We start from the raw sequence: 19,829 nt of genomic DNA on the forward strand, positions 1-19,829 counted from the left end.
ACCGCTCGGCAACAGCGGCCGGCATAGGAAGAACGCTCCGACCGTTGTTCACAGAGACGTGGTTACTATGTTAAAAATGTTGTCAAGTATCTCTGTCACTTTATTAGTGTAGCATTCAACAAAAGTTACTAGTCCTGCCAAAATAATACCTAACTTACTTTTTAACGTCCCTCATATACGTACGACGTGACGCGAGCGTGAATATATCTGTGTGTACGGTGTAGTGGATATATGATTATAATTTTAAACACACCGACAAAAGAAATATAATAGTGAAGCACCGTGTCCCCTGTAGATATCGATAGGTGCAATCAGATGGGCAGTGGTGGCTATTTGTCGATGTCTTTGAACAGCTGTTTACTGTAAATTGAACAGTTCAGTGTTGAATCAACCCGGTAGAGCAATGTTCTGCGTCATATATTATGAGTTTCTGTATTAACGTATACCACTATGGATGTAATTTTATTTTATAACTTTGACGAATATGGAACGTTGTTCTCGCTCGTATTTACTACGACACGACGTATTAAAGAGAGAAATGTACATTTGTATATACCACAGACTGTGACGACGTAAATTTTCGTGTATAGGAGCAAGCAGTTGAAAATGGCAAACAGTCGAAATCAGACGATCGTGATATAAATAATGTATAACAAACAGCCAGGGTGCAAAATGGGACCGTCTTTCACTTCAAGGTACCTATGTAATATTTTAGACAACTTTGATGCTCTCAGAATAGTAGGTAAAGTCTTTAGACAGTTACGATTTAGTGCTTATCACTTTTCTACGACTAATTTACTTTACAGACATAAGAATATGTAGTGATCCACCACTTGCTGTGTCAAAGTATCAGAGAATGGAGCGCGTGTTCCAGAGTGGGATTGCCTGTATCTTATGGCCATGAATCACATCAACGTACAGGAGAGTCTACAGACTATAATTGAAATACTCTGCTATCAAGAACGAAATTTGATATTATTATTCGTGCAGTTTAATGTCACTGCTTTGTTTGGCACATCTTTACTGCATTGGCTACAGATAAACGAGACTACTCATTTCCCAATGCTCTAAAAGGCCTCTGAACACTTGAATGTTATGGGTATCCACGATGACCTCCAGTCGGAACTCTCCAAATCATTCTTGAGGCCCATTTACTCGAAGCAAGTAACATTTTTCTTCAAACGTTCATTTTGACGTTTCTACAGATCTGCTTCTCTCAGATCAGAACCTTAATTATTAATTAGGTTGTAAGCGTATTGTCCTATCGCTGGCTTAGTTACGGAGTATCTTTGCGGGCAGCGCGTTTGCAGAGTCGAGCACGGGACACTGAATTGTTATGCTGTGTTGTGGATAGCTCTGCATGTGAGAGGAATTTTATTATGGAAGTTCCATTGTTGATACAAGTGCTATTATAGTAAAGTGATGAAATATGGAAGTGATTCAGAATAAAGTGCGTAATCATGAAGTTAAAAATGAGTAGTGCCGCCGATAACGTATATGTGTAACCTTCCGTTGCGTGTCGCACCGTACATCAATCATCCGCGCCGTGTTCGGCCTCTCAGATTGAACTAATATCGATCAGCAATATAGTTTACCTCTAAAGAGAGCATTCAAGTGCCAGTGTTTTGCAGTGAGCGTGAGAACGTGCGTTCAGTCATTGCGTCCCGCATCATCAACAATCAGCCGCGCCGCGAAGGTTACGCGTACGCTCGTACAAATGAAAACTGAGAAAAATTAACTTAATGAACAGTGTTATATCATTACTATTGTCAATTAGGACTGGTACTAAATATTTGTGTATGCGTGACGAACGTAAGAACTTTCGTTCGATTATTCGGTCTCCGCATCTCCAACAATCACCCGCGTCGTGTCGGTTACGCGTATGGTCGTCCAAGTGATATTGTGGACAGATATTCATCAAGAATGCTAATAGGGATAAATACTTATGACCTAGAATGTAAACAGTGCAACCTACGACTTACTTATCATCTCAGAATATAGTTGTTCATACCAGAGGTAGGACAGTGTTTTGTTTAATGTTAAGTGGCTCCCCTAAATCCGCTTGCGTATTTAGATACATAATTTCAGGCAAGCCAGCAGCAGTGTGGAGCAGAACAGTGCGACCGCCACGAGCTATCAGGCACGTGGTGTGGACAGGGCGCACGGTCAAGAAACGCGAAGCGAGCTGGAATGTGTACCGGGTATATAATTTACGTTGGAACCGTTTTCAATTTACGGAACTTAGAACTCCAAGAAAGATAAACGATATTGAAATTGTTAACTACATTAAATGACAATAAGCAAATGATTAATATTACGAAGAAGTACGTAAGGTATAGCTTTAAGAAATATATGTGTTATGAAGAAATCCTGAAATTAATAGTATGCCAAAGAGTGCCTCGTACGCTTCTGGGAAATCTCCTTCCATGCTAATGAAAAGCTCTCGGGTTTCTCGCCAGGTGTCACCGTTGAGACACCGCGGTATACCAACACTGCGGTCTGACTGGACACCAGAGAGCATTCTGTCAGTAGTTTACGCTAGGAAAGTTTATATTCTCATTACGTTTTTTGTGTGCAAATCCACCAATATGAACTGCAGTTTATCCTTTGCCACATAATGGACCATATTATCTCGTTATGAAGCTTTGTCATTCTGCTGTGCACAACAATTGTGTCTGTAATAGGAATGGCATTTACATGTTGCGCAATGTGTGACATCTGAAGGCTTTATTGCTTTTCTTTCTCCCTGGATGATGCTCAAGGACTTAAACCGATTGGAATAAATGTGAATTTACAATACAGCGCTGTATCGTTCATTTCCTGCAATATATTTCTACTCTTAATTGTCGCTCGAAAAAAATATTTGATGAATAGTATTGTTGATCCAGGAAAAGAAACATATTCAATTTTCTTGTATTTGTTGAGTATATTGCATTAATTTCAGTTCAACGCCCAGCACGCTTTCAAATAAAGCACTAATACATGTTTTTGGTAATCTTCTTCATTTTTAAATAGACAATTTGAAAAAAATTCTTATAGAGCTACATTATTTCTTTATCTGTGTTTGTCACTAATTGTTTGACGGCCGAAGCGTAATTATGAAGCACTCGAGCTCATTGAAATCAGGCAAGCTGTCATCGTACTGGACGGAAAACACACTAGCCAACGCTCAGATCCTTGGCCAGTGAGCTTTTATATGCGATCTACCCGCAGTACGACCTCAGTTCGTTTGGCGTCTACGGGAATTAGCGCTTCATAATGAGGGCTTCAACCTTGAATCTAATAGTAAAAAAAATATGTAAACAGCCTAACTTTGGAACCATAGCTTGATGCGTGGCGTAGAAATACGAATATTCTCGTGCTTGAGGAACAAGCTATTTAAAACACTTGAAGCAGTAAAACCATCATGTTAACTTCTCTCTATTTTTTATTGATCTACTCACGAAACTTTTTGGACTTGTGAGGTATATCATGTTTTTTTAGTCTTTCTTTCTGATGTGACGCTTTTAATTGATAAGTTTGAACCATGAAGGCTTGAACTAACTAAACTTACTTGTGGATAATTTCTACAGCCATCTACATATGAATTAATTAAGCTGTCTAATGGAATTATTAGTATCGAAACTTACTACATTCTTGAACACTATGCTGGTGTTCTTCGGTGATGGTAGTTAATGGTGTAAAACTTTGCTTTCGATTGATGACTGCAGTGCTATTAACATCTTGTCATAATTATTGTCTACTTTGTTTGAAGTTTCATCTTTTTCACACGTGTTATTGCAGTGGAAGAGTCTAATGTGTCATCTCAGAATAGCGTGCAATCGTTAGTATGTTCTTCTTCATGCCGAAAGATGTGTGAGCAAAATGAAAGCTATCCGCTATGTTTTCCAGAAGAGTAAAAATCTGTTGGTTTCCACTGAAAGGGCTGTAAAGATCGGAATCACTTGACAGTGATGGACCAATTTCGTTATGTTCCATATGGTAGAAAGGTTATGCAGATTACGTATCTAGTATCCTGATTGTAAACCAATAGGCTAAATGTGATTTGAGACTTTCTCGGCGTATTCCATTCGTGAAATCTTCTCGGGTGATCAGCCGAGTAAAGGCGTCGTCTTCTCGCAACGTTTCGAAGGGTTTCGTACCCATCATCTTCAAGCTTGAAGATGATGGGTACGAAACCCTTCGAAACGTTGCGAGAAGACGACGCCTTTACTCGGCTGATCACCCGAGAAGATTTCACGAACCAATAGGCTTTCAACATGGAAGCTGTGTGTTTCGTGTAGGAAGTAAGAAACTTAGAAGCTGAAACACTACAGTTCCTATTCATAGTGATCATTAGATTTGGTCTAACACCTCAACGTTCGTGATCTTCTTCGTATACTATGATCAATCAGAACACCGAGTTACTATCGCTATAAATCCGTCCAACTGATAGCAGTGTCACCAGGCAAGGAATGACTAATGAGACACAAATACGTGTTTGTAGTACCAGTGAGCATGCTGTCCGTATGTAGGATGGGAAAGGCACGTGATCTATATGCGTTTGAGTGGCCCGGAGGCTCGTCACGAACATCTCGGGAGCTGCACGGCTTACCGGGCATTCGAAGAGTGCTGTGGTGTGTGTCTTCAACACGTAGTGAAACCCAGGTCATGTTCAGACATTTTGGGGTTGAATGGCCATCCCTCATTAGAGATGTCGGACATCGTAGGCTTGTCAGACTGGTAAAACAGGACAGGCAACGAATTGTGGCAGAACAAACATCAGATTTTAATGCTGGGCAGAGTACAAGTGTATCTGAACACTCCACGCACCGAACGCTCCTAACGATGGGTTTCCGCAACCGACGACCCTTGCATGTGCCAAAGTTAACACCATGACATCGGGAACTACGACTGGAACAGGCAAGCGACCATCGGCACCGGACGTTGGCGTAGTGCCAGATCATTGCACGGTCTGATGACTCTCAATAAATTCTTCAGCATGCCGATGGGAGGTCATGAACCTGTCTTCTTCCAGGGGAACAGCTCCTTGATAGCTGTATAGCGGGACGAAGACAAGACGGCGGCTACTCCATTATGCTCTGGGCGACATTCACGTGGGCATCCATGGCTCCACTGGAGCTTGTGCAATGCACCTTGACGTCCAAGGAGTATCGTACACTGGTTGCAGGCCACATACACCCTTTAATGACGATCATGTCTCCAGACGGCAGTGGCAATTTTCAACAAGATAACGCGCCTTGTCACAAGGCCAGGAGTGTGATTGAGGGGATCGAGAAACACAATGACGAGTTTCAGCTGATGCGCTGTCCCCCAAAGTCGCCAGATCTGAACCCGATCGAACACATCTGGGATGTGACTGAACGTGGCATCAGGGCCCATCGCCCCTATCCCCGGAATTTTCGAGAATTAGGTGACTTGTGTTTACAGATGTGGTACCAACTCCTGGACTGTGCGGCTTGTTCCGGCGGAGGTTCGAGTCCTCCCTCGGGCATGGGTGTGTGTGTTTGTCCTTAGGATAATTTAAGTTAAGTAGTGTGTAAGCTTAGGGACTGATGACCTTCGCAGTTAAGTCCCATAAGATTTCACGAACATTTTTCTTTCTTTTGGTACCAACTCCCTCCAAGGACCTACATAGGCCTCATTGCTTCCATGCCACGGCCTGCCGCCACTGTTACCCGTGCCAAAGGTCTACACACCAGCTCAGGTGGTCACCACGTTATGGCTGATCAGTGTAAATGGAAGGCTTCTGGAATTAATAGATGAAAAAGAAACAACGAATTTTTCTGTGAAACCAGTGTGTCACAACAAGATTTGCACACTTAAAAAGACGAGTTCGAGAAATTTTGTTTGTTGACGCTACTGATCTGAGGCCCACTGATTCGTAGAAGGAGAGGAATGCATGCAGCTATTCATTCGAGATGAACAGAGACAGGCTGTTAGAGAGAAGATGCAAATCAAAATTGATTTTTCACAGTTGTTTAACGTTTTTCGCGGAATGGCCATAACTAGTTTTGTAACTGCACTGGAACCGTAAATTTCGGGAAACACGAAGTGTCCTGTGACATTCCAGGAAAACACCGAAACCCGATTCCTACAAAATGATGTCGCCTGTACACAAGCATCTTTTGTAAGGATCCTTAAGAAGAGTGTTCGTGTTTCAACAAGGTAGCTGAATATAACCAAATCCACGGCTAATGATAACCACGAAAGCGTGTATCTATGGCTTCCTAAACTACAGCCACTTGACGCTGTGCTGCCGGATGTGAATGAGAAGGCTTTGGTCGGGTACATCTGAATCGAGTCTCCAGTGTACGTCTTACAGAACTCTCAGTTGAAGCTGTCAAAGAATATTTTTCCACTAGGAAAACGCAGAAAGCTGCTACAGGATGTTGTCACAAAAAGTAGAGACTCTAATCCACCTTACCAATACGTTATACGTGCTCAAACAAAAGATTAGTCATGTGATACCTTCTTTCAAAATAATAAATTATAACGAGTATGACACTCTCCTTCTGACTGGGAAAACCAACTATACGGGGGAAACTTCCCATCCGCAAAAATTCTTGTGCAATGCAGGCAGTACAAAACTTAACGTATATTACTGTAAAGCAACATGTTGCTGTTCCGCAAGAACCAGAGAGAGAGAGAGAGAGACAGATAGATAGAGATAGAGAGAGAGAGAGAGAGAGAGAGAGGGGAATGAAGACTTTGTTTACCTTAGTGGAAGATCTTGTCAAGAATCCGAGGAAATTATGGTCTTATGTAAAAACAGTAAATGGGTAAAAGGCTACTGTTCAGTCACAATCAGACCAATCTGGTGTGGCGACAGAAGACAGCACAAGGAAAGCTGAAGTTTTAATTTCGCGTTTAAAAAATCATTAACACAAGAGGATCGTACAGGCGTACCAGTGTTTGACCGTAGCACAAACTCCCATACGGAGGACGTAGTAATAGGCATCCTTGTCGTTGAAAAGCAATTGATACGGACGAAAAGAAATAAATCGCCAAGTTCGTTAGGAATTCCAGTTCGGTCTCACAGAGAGAACTCGTATAGGGAACTATCAACAGCGCCCACAATGACGTAACAGGATTAGGATTCATTATGAATAGGATGGTAGGGCGGAGAGTGAGGTACTGTGAACATTTCAGTGACAGTGTTGTTCTCATCAGCACAGACAATAATAGTTCAAATATACATGCCGACGTCCCTAGCTGAAGATGAAAAGGTAAAGTATATGAGAATTTTGAAAGAGTAATTCAGTGTTTAAATGGAGATGAAAATCTTATAGTCATTGGGCATTTGAATGCGGTTGTAGGAGAAGGATTAGAAGAAAGGGTTACTCGAGAATATGGGATGGTAATACGAATGAGTGAGGAGACTGGCTAATTGAGTTCTGCAATAAACTTCAGATGGTAAAAGCGAAAACTCTGTTCCAGAATCACTGAAGGAAGAGGTATAATTGAAAAGGCCGGGAGAAGAGAACTATTCAGTTAGATTACATCATGGTCAGCCACAGATTCCGAAATCAGATATTGGATTGTAAGGCGTACCTTCGAGCAGTAGATGACAATTTAGTAGCGATGAAGAATAGATTGAAGTTTAAGAGACTACTCAGGAAGGACAAGTGCGCAAGGAAGAGGGATACGGAATTACTAAGGAATGAAGATATATGCTTGGAGTTCTCTGACGCTATAGATACTGTGAAAATGAATAACTCGGGGGGCGATTTAGTAGAAGAGGAATGGACGCCTCTAAAATGGGAAATCGTAGAATTTGGAAAGGAAACAGAGGTAAAAGGAAAGTAACTGCGAAGGAACCATGGGTAACAGAAAAGATACTTCGGTTAATCGACGAAAGAAGGTAGTACAAAAATGATCAGAGAAATTAAGTAATACAGAAATACAAGTCAGCAATGAAATGATTGTAGGGAGGACTGACTCAGAATGTAGAAACATCAAAACAGCATTTGGTGAAATAAAAAGCAAGGGCGGTAACATTAGGAGTGCTACGTGAATGCCACTTTTAGAAGCAAAGAGAGAGCGGATAGATGGGAAGAGTACATTGAAGGCCTCTGTAGAAGAAGAAGAAACCAGCGTCGACAGGGAAGAGGTAGGGGATTCAGTACTAGAATCATAATTTAAAATAACTTTGGAAGACTTGAGATCAAGTAAGGCAGATGGGATATATGACATTCCATTGAAACTTTTAAAATCATTGAAAGAAATGGAACAAAACGACTATTCAGAAGTCTATTACCTTAGTGGTAGAGCAGGGGTGGCACCACCCCACGTTGCATTGTTGCTAAATTTATTCAACATGGCGGATCCAATATTGCGGCAATAGATGTGGCAATGTCGTAGTGATGTCATGGCGGGAAGTTCAAATTTTCGCGGGAAAATAGGTCAGTTGGGCTACCTCCACTAAACTAACACCCCCTCCCCTCCCTCTTCTCCTCCTTCTTCCCCTCCTAATCTGGAAATTGTTGGGAAAAGGACTCAGTCTGTGCTGGGCTGCCAGATAGGATGGACATAAGTATACATTGTTTATTTAAATAATTTGAGTTGTCACAGGCAGTAGCTCCATTCGATGTGTTCACTGTGAAATCCAGAGTCCAACTTATCTAGTTCACAGCACCACCACCAGAGGGTGCTATCATCCCTTCCCCTCCTCCCTCCCATGACATGATCCAAAATAGAGGTCTGGTAGAAAATGGCGGGAAAAGGACTCAGTCTGTATCTAGGTGCTGGTCTGGGAGGACTGTTGTAATTGTGTACTGTGTTCAATGGACGAGATATATGTGCTGGAGAAGGAGGAGTATATTAGTACCTGAGGACTGCGTCGATAGAAATGATATTCGGTGAAGATGAATATGCTTCATGAAGTAATGAAGATGGACTAAGTTACGCGTTGTAACGCATGCTGCTAAATGCGTGTGCTGTACCCATAGATCATTCAATAAAAGTCCAGTCAGTCAGTCTTCCAAAGCGCAAGAGGAAAGACATTCACCCCAGACTCTCCGCATCCCGCTGGAAGACGGGAAACGCGCCGGCTTCAGGCATTGCCAGGGAGCGCGCTGTCTTACGGAATGGTCACACAGTAGCCGCTAAGCACTTCCTGTGGCGTTGGAAATAGCGGCAGCCTTCCTCCTTCCCATTCCTGGAGCACAGATACCCTGTGTCACTGAACACGAACTACTTCAAAACTTATTACATTTGGTGTTACGAAATATTGTCACATACATAACTTGAAGATATCACAGGAACTAAATATACCACAACACAGAGAGAGAGAAAGAGAGAGAGAGAGAGAGAGAGAGAGAGAGTGTGTGTGTGTGAGAGAGAGAGAGAGAGAGAGATAGAGAGAGAGCTTTGCAGATAATGTGAGAATATTTGAACAAATACACGTTTTATTCTGAGGAATACCACCAACGCCACAATTGCACACGCACTCCAAAAAGATCGCGACACATTTGTGAAATCATCATTGAGACACTTCGCTCGCTTTTGTGTGAAATACCCTTATCCTTGACCTTGAGCAGGAGCTGCTTCAGGAGCAACTCAGTCCAACGGAATATGTCTCTAAATGCACTTTCAGAAATGTCTCTGCACAGTAGTTTGCTTCAATTTTGTGATGTATACCGCCACACTCGAACATGGACTCTAAAATGGTCGCTGCACGCTTGTGAAACCTCCCTGACCCCCAAACCGGTATCAGCTGCGATACCTGATTTTACACACTAAGACGATAATATTTGGAAGTCGAAATAAATATCTCTGTAACTCTAGACAGGACGCTCACCACTTTTCAGGTTTTAGCTGCTTGTTTGAAGGCACTGCCAGAGAGAGAGAACGCTTTCTGAGTCCTACAGCTGCTGTGGTATTCATCACTTTTCTGAAACAGTGACTGGGCTTCGTTTTATACCTGCTGCTGCTGGAATCAGGGACGTTATTTTTCTCCCTTCTCGAAGCACTGTCCAAGGATAGGCGACAAAACCGAAAAATTACGCAAAGTGAATTCGAAGCACTGTCCGACAGATGAGAAAAATGGCTGCAATTTTCGATGAATGTTCAATGTCCTACAGCTACTGGTCTGGAAATGCTGTCAAGCCACAATGGCAGGTGAGTGACAGCATTCCGCCAGAGGTGGATGATCTGCTTGGCCGTGTCTCTGAGCTCTCAAACAAACATCACATTACTCTCGGATGTGTCAGAACTTTCCATAGATACACTGTTCCGTCTTGTTCGAGCCAGTCTGTAGAGGCTCCTATGCCCCATAGAAAGGATGCCTTGTGAATGGAACATTCAGATTGGTTCTTACTGAATGTACCCGCGAAACTGCTGCTGTTGGTTGTGTGGGAGCACTGCCCGTCATTTTCTGCAGACAAGACATTCAGTAGAAAAACTATTTTGTACAGATCGAAAAGAAAAAACATACAGCAATCATGGCGCACAGGCAGTTAAACCCTGCAAGAGAGCTCTACAAATAATAAAATATGGAAATTATCACCAAAGACACGTCTTCAATTACACTGCTCTGCTGTTGTCGAGGAAATCTTGAATTTTTCGGTGTGAAACCCACCAAACTGCTGCTGATGCTGGTGGTGGTGTGGGAGCACTGTCCGCCGTTCTTTTCTGCAGACGGACCAATTACGAGACTTTCAGCAGCAAAGCTATTTTGTATAGATAGAGAAAAAAGATAGAGCGGTCATATTGCACTAACAGTTAAACCCTGCAAGAGTGGCCTAAAGGTCATGAAATATGGAAAGACACTTCCTCAATTACACTGCTCTGCTACTGTCGAGTAAAACTTGAATTTTTCAGCGTGAAACCGATCTTCAACTGGGATATATCACCCATACCATATCGATATGGTAGACGCACATTTCGTATCATGCACCATACAAGATCATCACTTCTGCACCCTACATGTAGCTATCGACAGCCAGACCGCGGAGAAGGACAGATCTAAAACAAGAAACATGAGCATATGCACCATGAATAGTCCTCGTAGCACTAGATATTTCCCACGAGGTCGGTCGGCCATCCAATGCGGCCAACGGTCACGAGTCAACTGCCCCCGCACACACGCTCGCTCTATACGCGGTCAGAGCGCCCTCAGTGGACCGTGATCAGTCTCCGAACTGCTGTATAAAGGCTGGGCTGGTTCTCCTCGGCACAAAGGCGTTACTCTTTCTGATCCTGACCTGCTTGCTTGCTTGCTTACTGCCATGCTTTCCACACCCATCTCCATACTCTGGGATTACAAGAACACATGTATTTTCACACGATTTTCCAGAAAGTCATAGGATTTATGCGATAGTTCTCGATATCGGGCTCATAGCAATATCACTTGCATAGCAGTATAGCTTGCACAGTATAATTCCGAAGATAAAGACTGGAAATTATTTATACAGAAACAGAAACTTTAGCGAGGTGCAGCAAAGCGGAACACGCTGTAAACCATTGAGTAACTAGGTAGTTATCTCATCTGCGAAGATCTTTACATGAAAACTCGAAAAAATATAGAAAACTGGTAGTTCTATTCACGAATACCGATGTCAGTGATATAACAGGCTCCAAATCATCTAGTCTATGAGGACTGTATACAGTGCATATGCTTATGTTTTTATTTATTTGTTAATAGATCTGTCTGTCTTTACGGTCTGGTGGTCGATAGCTATATGCAGGGTGCAGAAGTGCTGATTTTGTATGGTGCACGATACGAATTGCGTATTTACCACATCGATATGGTATGTAGTGATATAGCCCGGCTGGAGATCGGTTTCACGCTGAAAAATTCGAGTCTTCCTCGACAGCAGCAGAGTAGTGTAATTGAGGAAGCGTCTTCCCATATTTCATGATCTGTAGGCCACTTTTGCAGGGTTTAACTGTTAGTGCAGTATGATCGTTGTAAGCGTCGTCTTGGTAAGCTGTTTTTAACATTAAAACAGTTTCAGCAGCATTTTTACCGAGTGGAAAACAAAATTTCACAGCTGCACGTTGTTCACTTAAACTTGGCATCATAAAAAACGAAACAAGAACAAAACAGCGCTAGTAAAAACAGTCACTGCAGACGAACAGAGAAAACCAGGTCCACAACACAGGCGGCACTGAACTGGCAATGAATTACGCTATACCCGCCTAGCGGCAGGAATGCTTCTACACAAGCTCCACCCGCGGCAATGTTATTCCGTTTCTATCTATTTATTTATTTTTCTTTCCCTTCGTATACAAACGACCTAATGTACAGGGTAGGCAGCAATCTGCGACTGTGTGTCGGAAAGTGTTGTCGATGGATGACTGTAGGAGAACGCAACTTAGAACGTATATTTGATGTGATGAACGGCAGATTGCTCTAAATGTACAAAAATGTAAGTTAATGCGGATGAGTGGGAAAAAGAATCGTGTAATGATCAAATACACTACTAATTATGTGCTGCTTGACACAGTCACGTTGGGTAATTATATAGGGATAACGTCCCAAAGCGATAAGGAATGGAACGAGCACGTGAGGTAGCTCATCTGTACAGGAGCCTGCATACAGAAGACGGGAACGGCCCAGTCTTCAGTACTACCCGAGTGTTTGGGACCCCACCAGATAAGATTAAAGGAAGCCAACGAAGGAATTCAGAGGCGTACTCCAAGATTTGATACCGACAGATTCGCCCGACACGCCAGTATTACGGAGATGCTACATGGACTCAAATGGGAATCTCTGAAGGAATGATTATGTATTTTTTTTTTCGCGAAAGATTAATGTGAAATGATAATTAAATCGAAACCCTTAGCTGCCGACAGGTGTTGTTGATATGCATCAATGGGGACAGCTAAAAATGCGTGCCCCGTCCAGGACTCGAACCCGAGATCTCCTGCTTACGTGGCAGACGCTCTATCCATCTGACCCACCGATAGCTCAGAGGATAGTACGACTGCAAGGACTTACCCCTTGCACGCTTCCAGTGAGACCCACATTCTCAACTGTCTACAGCCTACATTCATAGTGTTCCTTATAGATATTTGCCCATTCACTCATTACTCGCGCCAGACTAAGCTGACGAGTCCCGTAAGATTTCGGGCAAAGCGTGCGCATTCGCACAGAAGAAGGTCAATGGCCAGGTAGCCTTTAACTATATGAGGATGGTATCTGTTCCCGAAAGAACAGATGGCATTGATGACCGTGCAGCTTCTCTAGAATGAAATGATAATTAAATCGAAACCCTTAGCTGCCGACAGGTGTTGTTGATATTCATCAATGGGTACAGCTGAAATGTAGGTTGTGGACAGCTGGGAATGTGGGTCTCACGGGAAGCATGCAAAGCATAAATCCCTGCAGTCGCACTATCCTTTGTGCCCTCGGTGGCTCAGGTGGATACAGCGTCTGTCATGTAAGCAGGAGATCCCGGGTTCGAGTCCTGGTCGGGGCACACGTTTTCAGCTGTCCCCACTGATGTATATCAACAGCACCTGTCAACAGCTAAGGGTTTCAGTTTAATTATCATTTCATTCTAGAGAAGCTGCACAGTCATCAATGGTATTTGTTATTTCGGGAACAGATACCATCCTCGTACTCATTAACGTAACAATTTGGAGAATCGGTTATTACGGCTGACTGCAGAACGGTTTTGCTGTCACCAACGTACATTTCGCCTAAGGATCACGTAGACGAGTTAAGAGAAATTAGGGCTCTCTCTTTTTGCGAGTGGAACAGGAAAGGGTATGACTGGTAGTGGTACAAGGTAGCCTCCGCCATGCACCGTAGCATTTCTTCCATAGTAGATGTACGTACAATAATGTGAAAAGAGTAATGGGATAGCAATATGCACATACACATATGATGGTAGTAACGCGTACGCAGAGTATAAACAGGCATTAAACTGGCGGAGCTGTTATTTTCAATCATGTGATTTACGAGAAATATGTGAAAACGTTTCCGAAGTGATTATGGCCGCACGACGGCAATTAACAGACTTTGAACGCTTCGGAAATCGTAAGGGAATGCAATATTCCGTGAACTACAGTGTCGAAAGTGCCCAGGGAACACCAAAATTCAGGCATTAGCTCTCACCACGGACAACTCAGTGGCGGACTACCTTCACTTAATAACGACCGAGAGCAGTGGCGTTTGCGTAGAGCTGTCACTTCTAATCAATAGGCAGCACTGCATAAAATAATCGCAGAAATCAGTGTGGGACGTCGGACTAACGTATCCGTCAGGACATTGCAGCGGAATTTGGCGTTAATGGGTTTTGACAGCAGACGACCGACGGTAGTACCGTTGCCAAGAGTACGACATCGCCTCAAGGGACTCTCCTTGGGTCGTGACCATTTCGATTGGACCCTACACGATTGGAAAACCGTGACCTGGTCAGATGAGTCCCGATTTCAGTTGGTAATAGCTGATTGTAGGGTTCCAGTGTTGAGCAGACACCATGGAGATATGGTTCCAAGTTGTCAACAAGGCACTGTGCAAGCTGGTGGTGGCTCCATAACGGTGTAGGCTGTGTTTACCTAGAATGGACTGGATCCTCTAGTCCAACTGAATCTATCATTCACTGGAAATGGTTATGGTCGGCTAATTGGAGATCATTTGCAGCCATTAAAGAACTTCACTTTCCCAAGCAACGATGAAATTTTTATGGGTGGCAGTATCGCCTGGCCACAGTTGCTCACGATTGGTTCGAAGAACGTTCTGGACAGTTCTAGAGAATGATTTGGCCACCCATATCGGCCGACATGAATCCTATCGAATATTTCGGATATAGACGAGAGGTCAGCTCGTACACAAAGTCCTTCACTGACAACAATTGTGCAGTAATGGACGGCTATAGAGGCAGCATGGCTCAATATTTCTGGAGGGGATTTCAAACGACTCTTTGAGTCCATGCCACGTCGAGTTGCTGCACTACGCCGGGAATAAGGAGGTCCGAGACGATATTAGGAATATACCCCAAGACTTTTGTCACCTCAGTGTACGTAGATGTAGGTACAGATTTAGGTACTCGACTGGTTACTTTCCATTTTAGTGGACTCAGCCCGTTAAATTATTTAATGAACTTCTCGGCTGTAATGTTGTCTTAAAAGGTTTAGTCACTAGATTACTGGTACAGACTAAATTACCGGTCCATTGTGAACGGTTCCATAGGTTAGCTAACAACGCTCACGGGCAAGTCTAATAAAACACTGAGTTCGTCTTATCATTCGTATAATCGCCAACGCAGTAAAGACAGTGGCTTTAGAAATTCGATTCCTTGTTTTCAGTTCATTACCAGAAACTCTGTACACAAATTTCGGTAAAGCAAGCGGTGTACACGATGTACGTGAATGGGAGAATATATCTGCACTGAACCAAGCAAGTCTTAGAAGAACAGTGCTCTCGTCTACGTCTTCTGTGAATGTTGTTCTTTTACTAGAGCATGCACTGTATCGACCTCAGGCCGTTTTGACACGTTAGTTTAGCGAGACAGTCTGAAGACATTTTGAAGCACTACGGCTGGATAGCGCAGAGCCGGGCTGGCGGCGGTACCTGACGGTGTCGAACATGGTGACGAGGGACAGGAGCGTCGTGACGAGCAGCACCATGCGGCCGGGCACCATGTCCGGGATGACGACGAAGCTGCCCCACGACATGATGACGAACAGCGAGCTGGGCAAGTACGTCTCGAGCAGGTAGCTGCGCAGCTCGCGGCTCATCGTGATGTGCATGCGGGCCGTCGAGTGGTTGCCTGTGCGCACACCGTCACTTATTTTCACTTCGTAGCGCCTGGTCTATTTTACGATCTTCGGTCGACAAATGAATGTGTACTGAGACAACAATGCAAAAGTGTTGATTCTAATGGAAACGACAGTCAAACTGGCAAATGATGACATTGTGTGATCTTAAGCTTCGACTTAAATTGATCCGATTAATATCCTGATTTACATCCTGACTTGTTTCGGTACCGATTAGTTCCTAATTCAGCTTTAGCACTTAAATCTGCGCTTGTCCTCAATATAATTTTCATCAAAAGAGGAAGAAGACATCTGAGGGCGATGTAAAAATTTGAACCACTCCGTCTCGCATTAGGGATAGCAATATAAAGAAGTCCAACGCCTTTTTTGTCGTTAAGAGTTTCTGTGTAACATTTACGAGATTACTGTGAAGAAGCAAATAAAAAGGTGCTCGAACAGTCTACAGGTATACTGCCGGTTCATAGTGTCCAACGGGCACAATATTTCGGCGATCAGACCTGACGATGGGCGACATGTCTGATCGCCGAAATATTGTGCCCGTTGGACACTATGAACAGGCAGTACACCCGTGGACAGTTCGAGCAACAAATACGCCGGGAGAAACTGAAGAATCACAAATAAAAAGGTGATTCAAATAAATCCTTTTTCCATTACTTCACGGCAATATTTAATATTTCACTCCAGATTCATAGAGAAGCAACACACGAATAAAATTTCTTCCTGACGAAAGTAAAGAAACCGTAACGAAAAAATGTTATTTCCGTTATTAAGTACCACGGTCAACAGAGAAACGATATTTATTACAACAGTTAACACCGAGACCACAGCAGTAAATGCGATTAATAATTTGCTGTCCGTCATGACCCCAACAAAGAACACGAGAATTACTGTTTTCATGTGAAATTAATTTCTTCAAATATTTTTATGAGAAAGAACTAAAATAATGTGAGAACGTTCTGTGCGACATAATACAAATCGTTCATGTATACAATGAAAAGATTTTCGTACATGCAAATGACATAATTATGAATCTATGATAAAATTGCTGTGCGTTCATCAAACACGGAACATTATGAATGAAACTTCTATGAATATTTATACTTCAGCAGTCTTGTAGGTGTTGCCAGAGCAGTAACGAAAAGACGAGGTCTCATTTCTACAAAACTAGAGTAACCTGTAACACAAGTCAACAGTACCTACGGAACAAGCTCAGAGTTGACAAAGAAGCAGTTGCCAGAGTCGCATATCTGCCATAACAATTTTCGGGAATATTGACAGAGTACTTGGAGTATATGGTTTCCAATTTATATCGATAAAAAAAAAAAGTTTGTTGTGCAATGTTTAAGAATATCTAAGCCACTAAATACCTGAGTACATTGCACAGGATGCCAGTGTTATATTTCAGAGCAACAACTCAACATTATAAATATTAAAGAGATAATAATAGTTACTAAAATGCGGTAGATGTCGCCAAATTACATACCACCATTAAAAATCCTGAAGTAGGAAGAGTTACAAATCGGCTTGACAAAGAAACCACAAGAGAAACATGAAATGAAGCTCTCTACACACCAAACGCTAAATTGAAAGACCATAAAGCAATTTTCATTAAAGCAGACAAAGGCAACTCAACAGAAATTACACATGAAAATGGATGTATCTGGAAAATCTTAAAGTTTTTTGAAGAACTTAATATCAGACGTCTAGACAAATACCTTAACAACAAATTCCAAATTATCTCAAGAAAACTATCTTCCTGCTTAGTGGTAAAGGAAATCGCCACTCTGTATGCATGAATTCAATAGAACCACACCTAAAATCTCAATTAAAAGCTCACAAAAAATGTTCCCGTACGACCAGTTTCAAACTCAATGAATTACCCTAGCTACAAATTTCTGCCCAAACTCAGAAACTTACAACAGGATAACTTTGTCTGAAAGTAACTGCTCATTAAAAAATAACCTTTCATTTGTCAGTGATTTGAAAGACATACACAATACTAACAAATGCCAAATCATCTTTTCAGATGTAACTAGTTCATATATTAACATTCCCATTCATAATGCAACAGCTGTTATTAAATATAACTTAATAAAAAACAAGAAGATTTCCGTTCAGAAATCAAGGAATTTTTTAAGTTCTTGGAAATTGTATTGAAATATAACGACTTCTCTTTCAGTGGAAAAATGTACACACAAACAAATGGGCTAGCTGTGGATCACAGTATATCAGGAACAATAGCCAAAAAATTCTTCAACCACACAGAGGACAAACTTTTCACAAAAAAACCGACATTCGTTCAAAAAGCTTAATTCTGGGGAAGATTTGTAGGTGATACACTTCTAATCATTGAAGCTGAAAGCAAAGATGATATTCAAGACGTATTCCAAACATTCAATAAAATACAGAGGAACATTTAATTCAGCTGTGAGCAGGAACTAAATAAGTTGAAGCTGAAAGCAAAGATGATATCCAAGACGTATTCCAAACATTCAATAAAATACACAGGAACATTAAATTCAGCTGTGAGCAGGAAATAAATAATACCATGTACTTCCTTGAGCTAAATATCTGCAAGCAAGAGAACAAATATGTCTTCCTGAGTTGCAGGAAACCAAACACCACTGACACAAACATACGTGCTTCCTACCACCCGAACATGCACACACTAGCAGCATACTACTCAATGATTCATAGAGCTCTAAAAATCTCACTCAGTTATGAGAACCTCCAGAATGAAATGAGAATCGTAAAACAAAAAGCTGCAGCTAATGGGCATAAACCCACACTAATAAATAATTTAGCTAAAAAACTAAACAAAGAAAATACAATGACAATCTTCGGGAATGTCGGCAGAATATTCGCATGGTTTTCATTGTACATGGATACCTAAAAAACGGTATTCAGTGTTAAACACTATCTAGACCACTAATTACCACGTACAACTGTGTGCATAAGATGCCAGTATCTCAGCTGTGTGTTGGACAAATTGCAATAATTGTAGAAGAAATATTTACATTTTATTCGAACTAGGCAACCAAATAATACGGCTGTGGCCAAGCCATGTCTCGTATGTGAAACTGAAATAAAATGTAAAATAAACAGAAAATGTTTCAGGAGTAGAGTTCTTTGTCACTGTGATAAAGGAAGCGATGCAGTTAATAGTGTCTGGTTATTCACTAGAAAGAGACGGACACTCATTTACTTGTGTCAGGACGGCGAACTTGCAGCATGATATATCTGTCGTTGTTGCGAAACAGCCACCGTTTGCGAGCGAGGTGGCGCAGTGGTTAGACACTGGACTCGCATTCGGGAGGACGACGGTTCAATCCCGCGTCCGGCAATCCTGATTTAGGTTTTCCGTGATTTCCCTAAATCGCTCCAGGCAAATGCCGGTATGGTTCCTTTCAAAGGGCACGGCCGACTTCCTTCCCCATCCTTCCCTAATCAGATGAGACCGATGACTTCGCTGTCTGGTCTCCTTCCCCAAAACAACCAACCAACCAGCCACCGTTTCACTCGTAAAAGGGTGTGGCACTGGCTTTGTCGCGATCACAGAGATTTTCAGTTTTACGGAGATACCGTGAAATACAGATTTTTCTTGAGTTTGTCTTATTTTCTGATTAAATAGCAGGACATATTTGGAGCAAGAACTCCGGAGGAAATATTCCTACACGATTTTCAGTTTTACGGAGATACCGTGAAATACAGATTTTTCTTGAGTTTGTCTTATTTTCTAATTAAATAGCAGGACATATTTGGAGCAAGAACTCCGGAGGAAATATTCCTACACATCTTATTTCACGATTTGAAATGGTTATTGTACCTAAAATTTCGTACCATCTGTTTTATGAACCTCTGTCACTAATGTTTATTGTTTTTTTTAATATTTGCGGTTAACTTAGATCTCAAAAGTGCTACTGTTGTTAGAGCCAAATGTAGTTTCTGAATCTGATTTTCATTTTCTGATGGCATAACATGTTGGCCAACTTCTGAGGAAATAAATTATACTAGGATCTTCTGTACTGAACATAGCTGTACATACAGTTACAACGAAAGCCGAATCTGCGACACATATGGGTGTTATAATCAAAGAT

At 42.1% G+C, this 19,829-nt stretch overlaps 1 protein-coding gene across 1 annotated transcript in view; it reads right to left on the bottom strand.

Annotated features, from left to right (window-relative positions):
* Positions 1 to 19,829, bottom strand: part of LOC124756001 (glycine receptor subunit alpha-1-like) — a 188,146-nt gene that overhangs the window by 38,782 nt on the left and 129,535 nt on the right. Inside the window, exon 8 of the mRNA XM_047249048.1 lies at positions 15,527 to 15,725. Within this exon, the coding sequence (XP_047105004.1) occupies positions 15,527 to 15,725 (199 nt within the window). The remainder of the gene's footprint in view (positions 1 to 15,526; positions 15,726 to 19,829) is intronic.

This window comes from Schistocerca piceifrons, chromosome 1 (genome assembly GCF_021461385.2).
Source record: "Schistocerca piceifrons isolate TAMUIC-IGC-003096 chromosome 1, iqSchPice1.1, whole genome shotgun sequence".
Lineage (NCBI taxonomy): Eukaryota > Metazoa > Arthropoda > Insecta > Orthoptera > Acrididae > Schistocerca > Schistocerca piceifrons.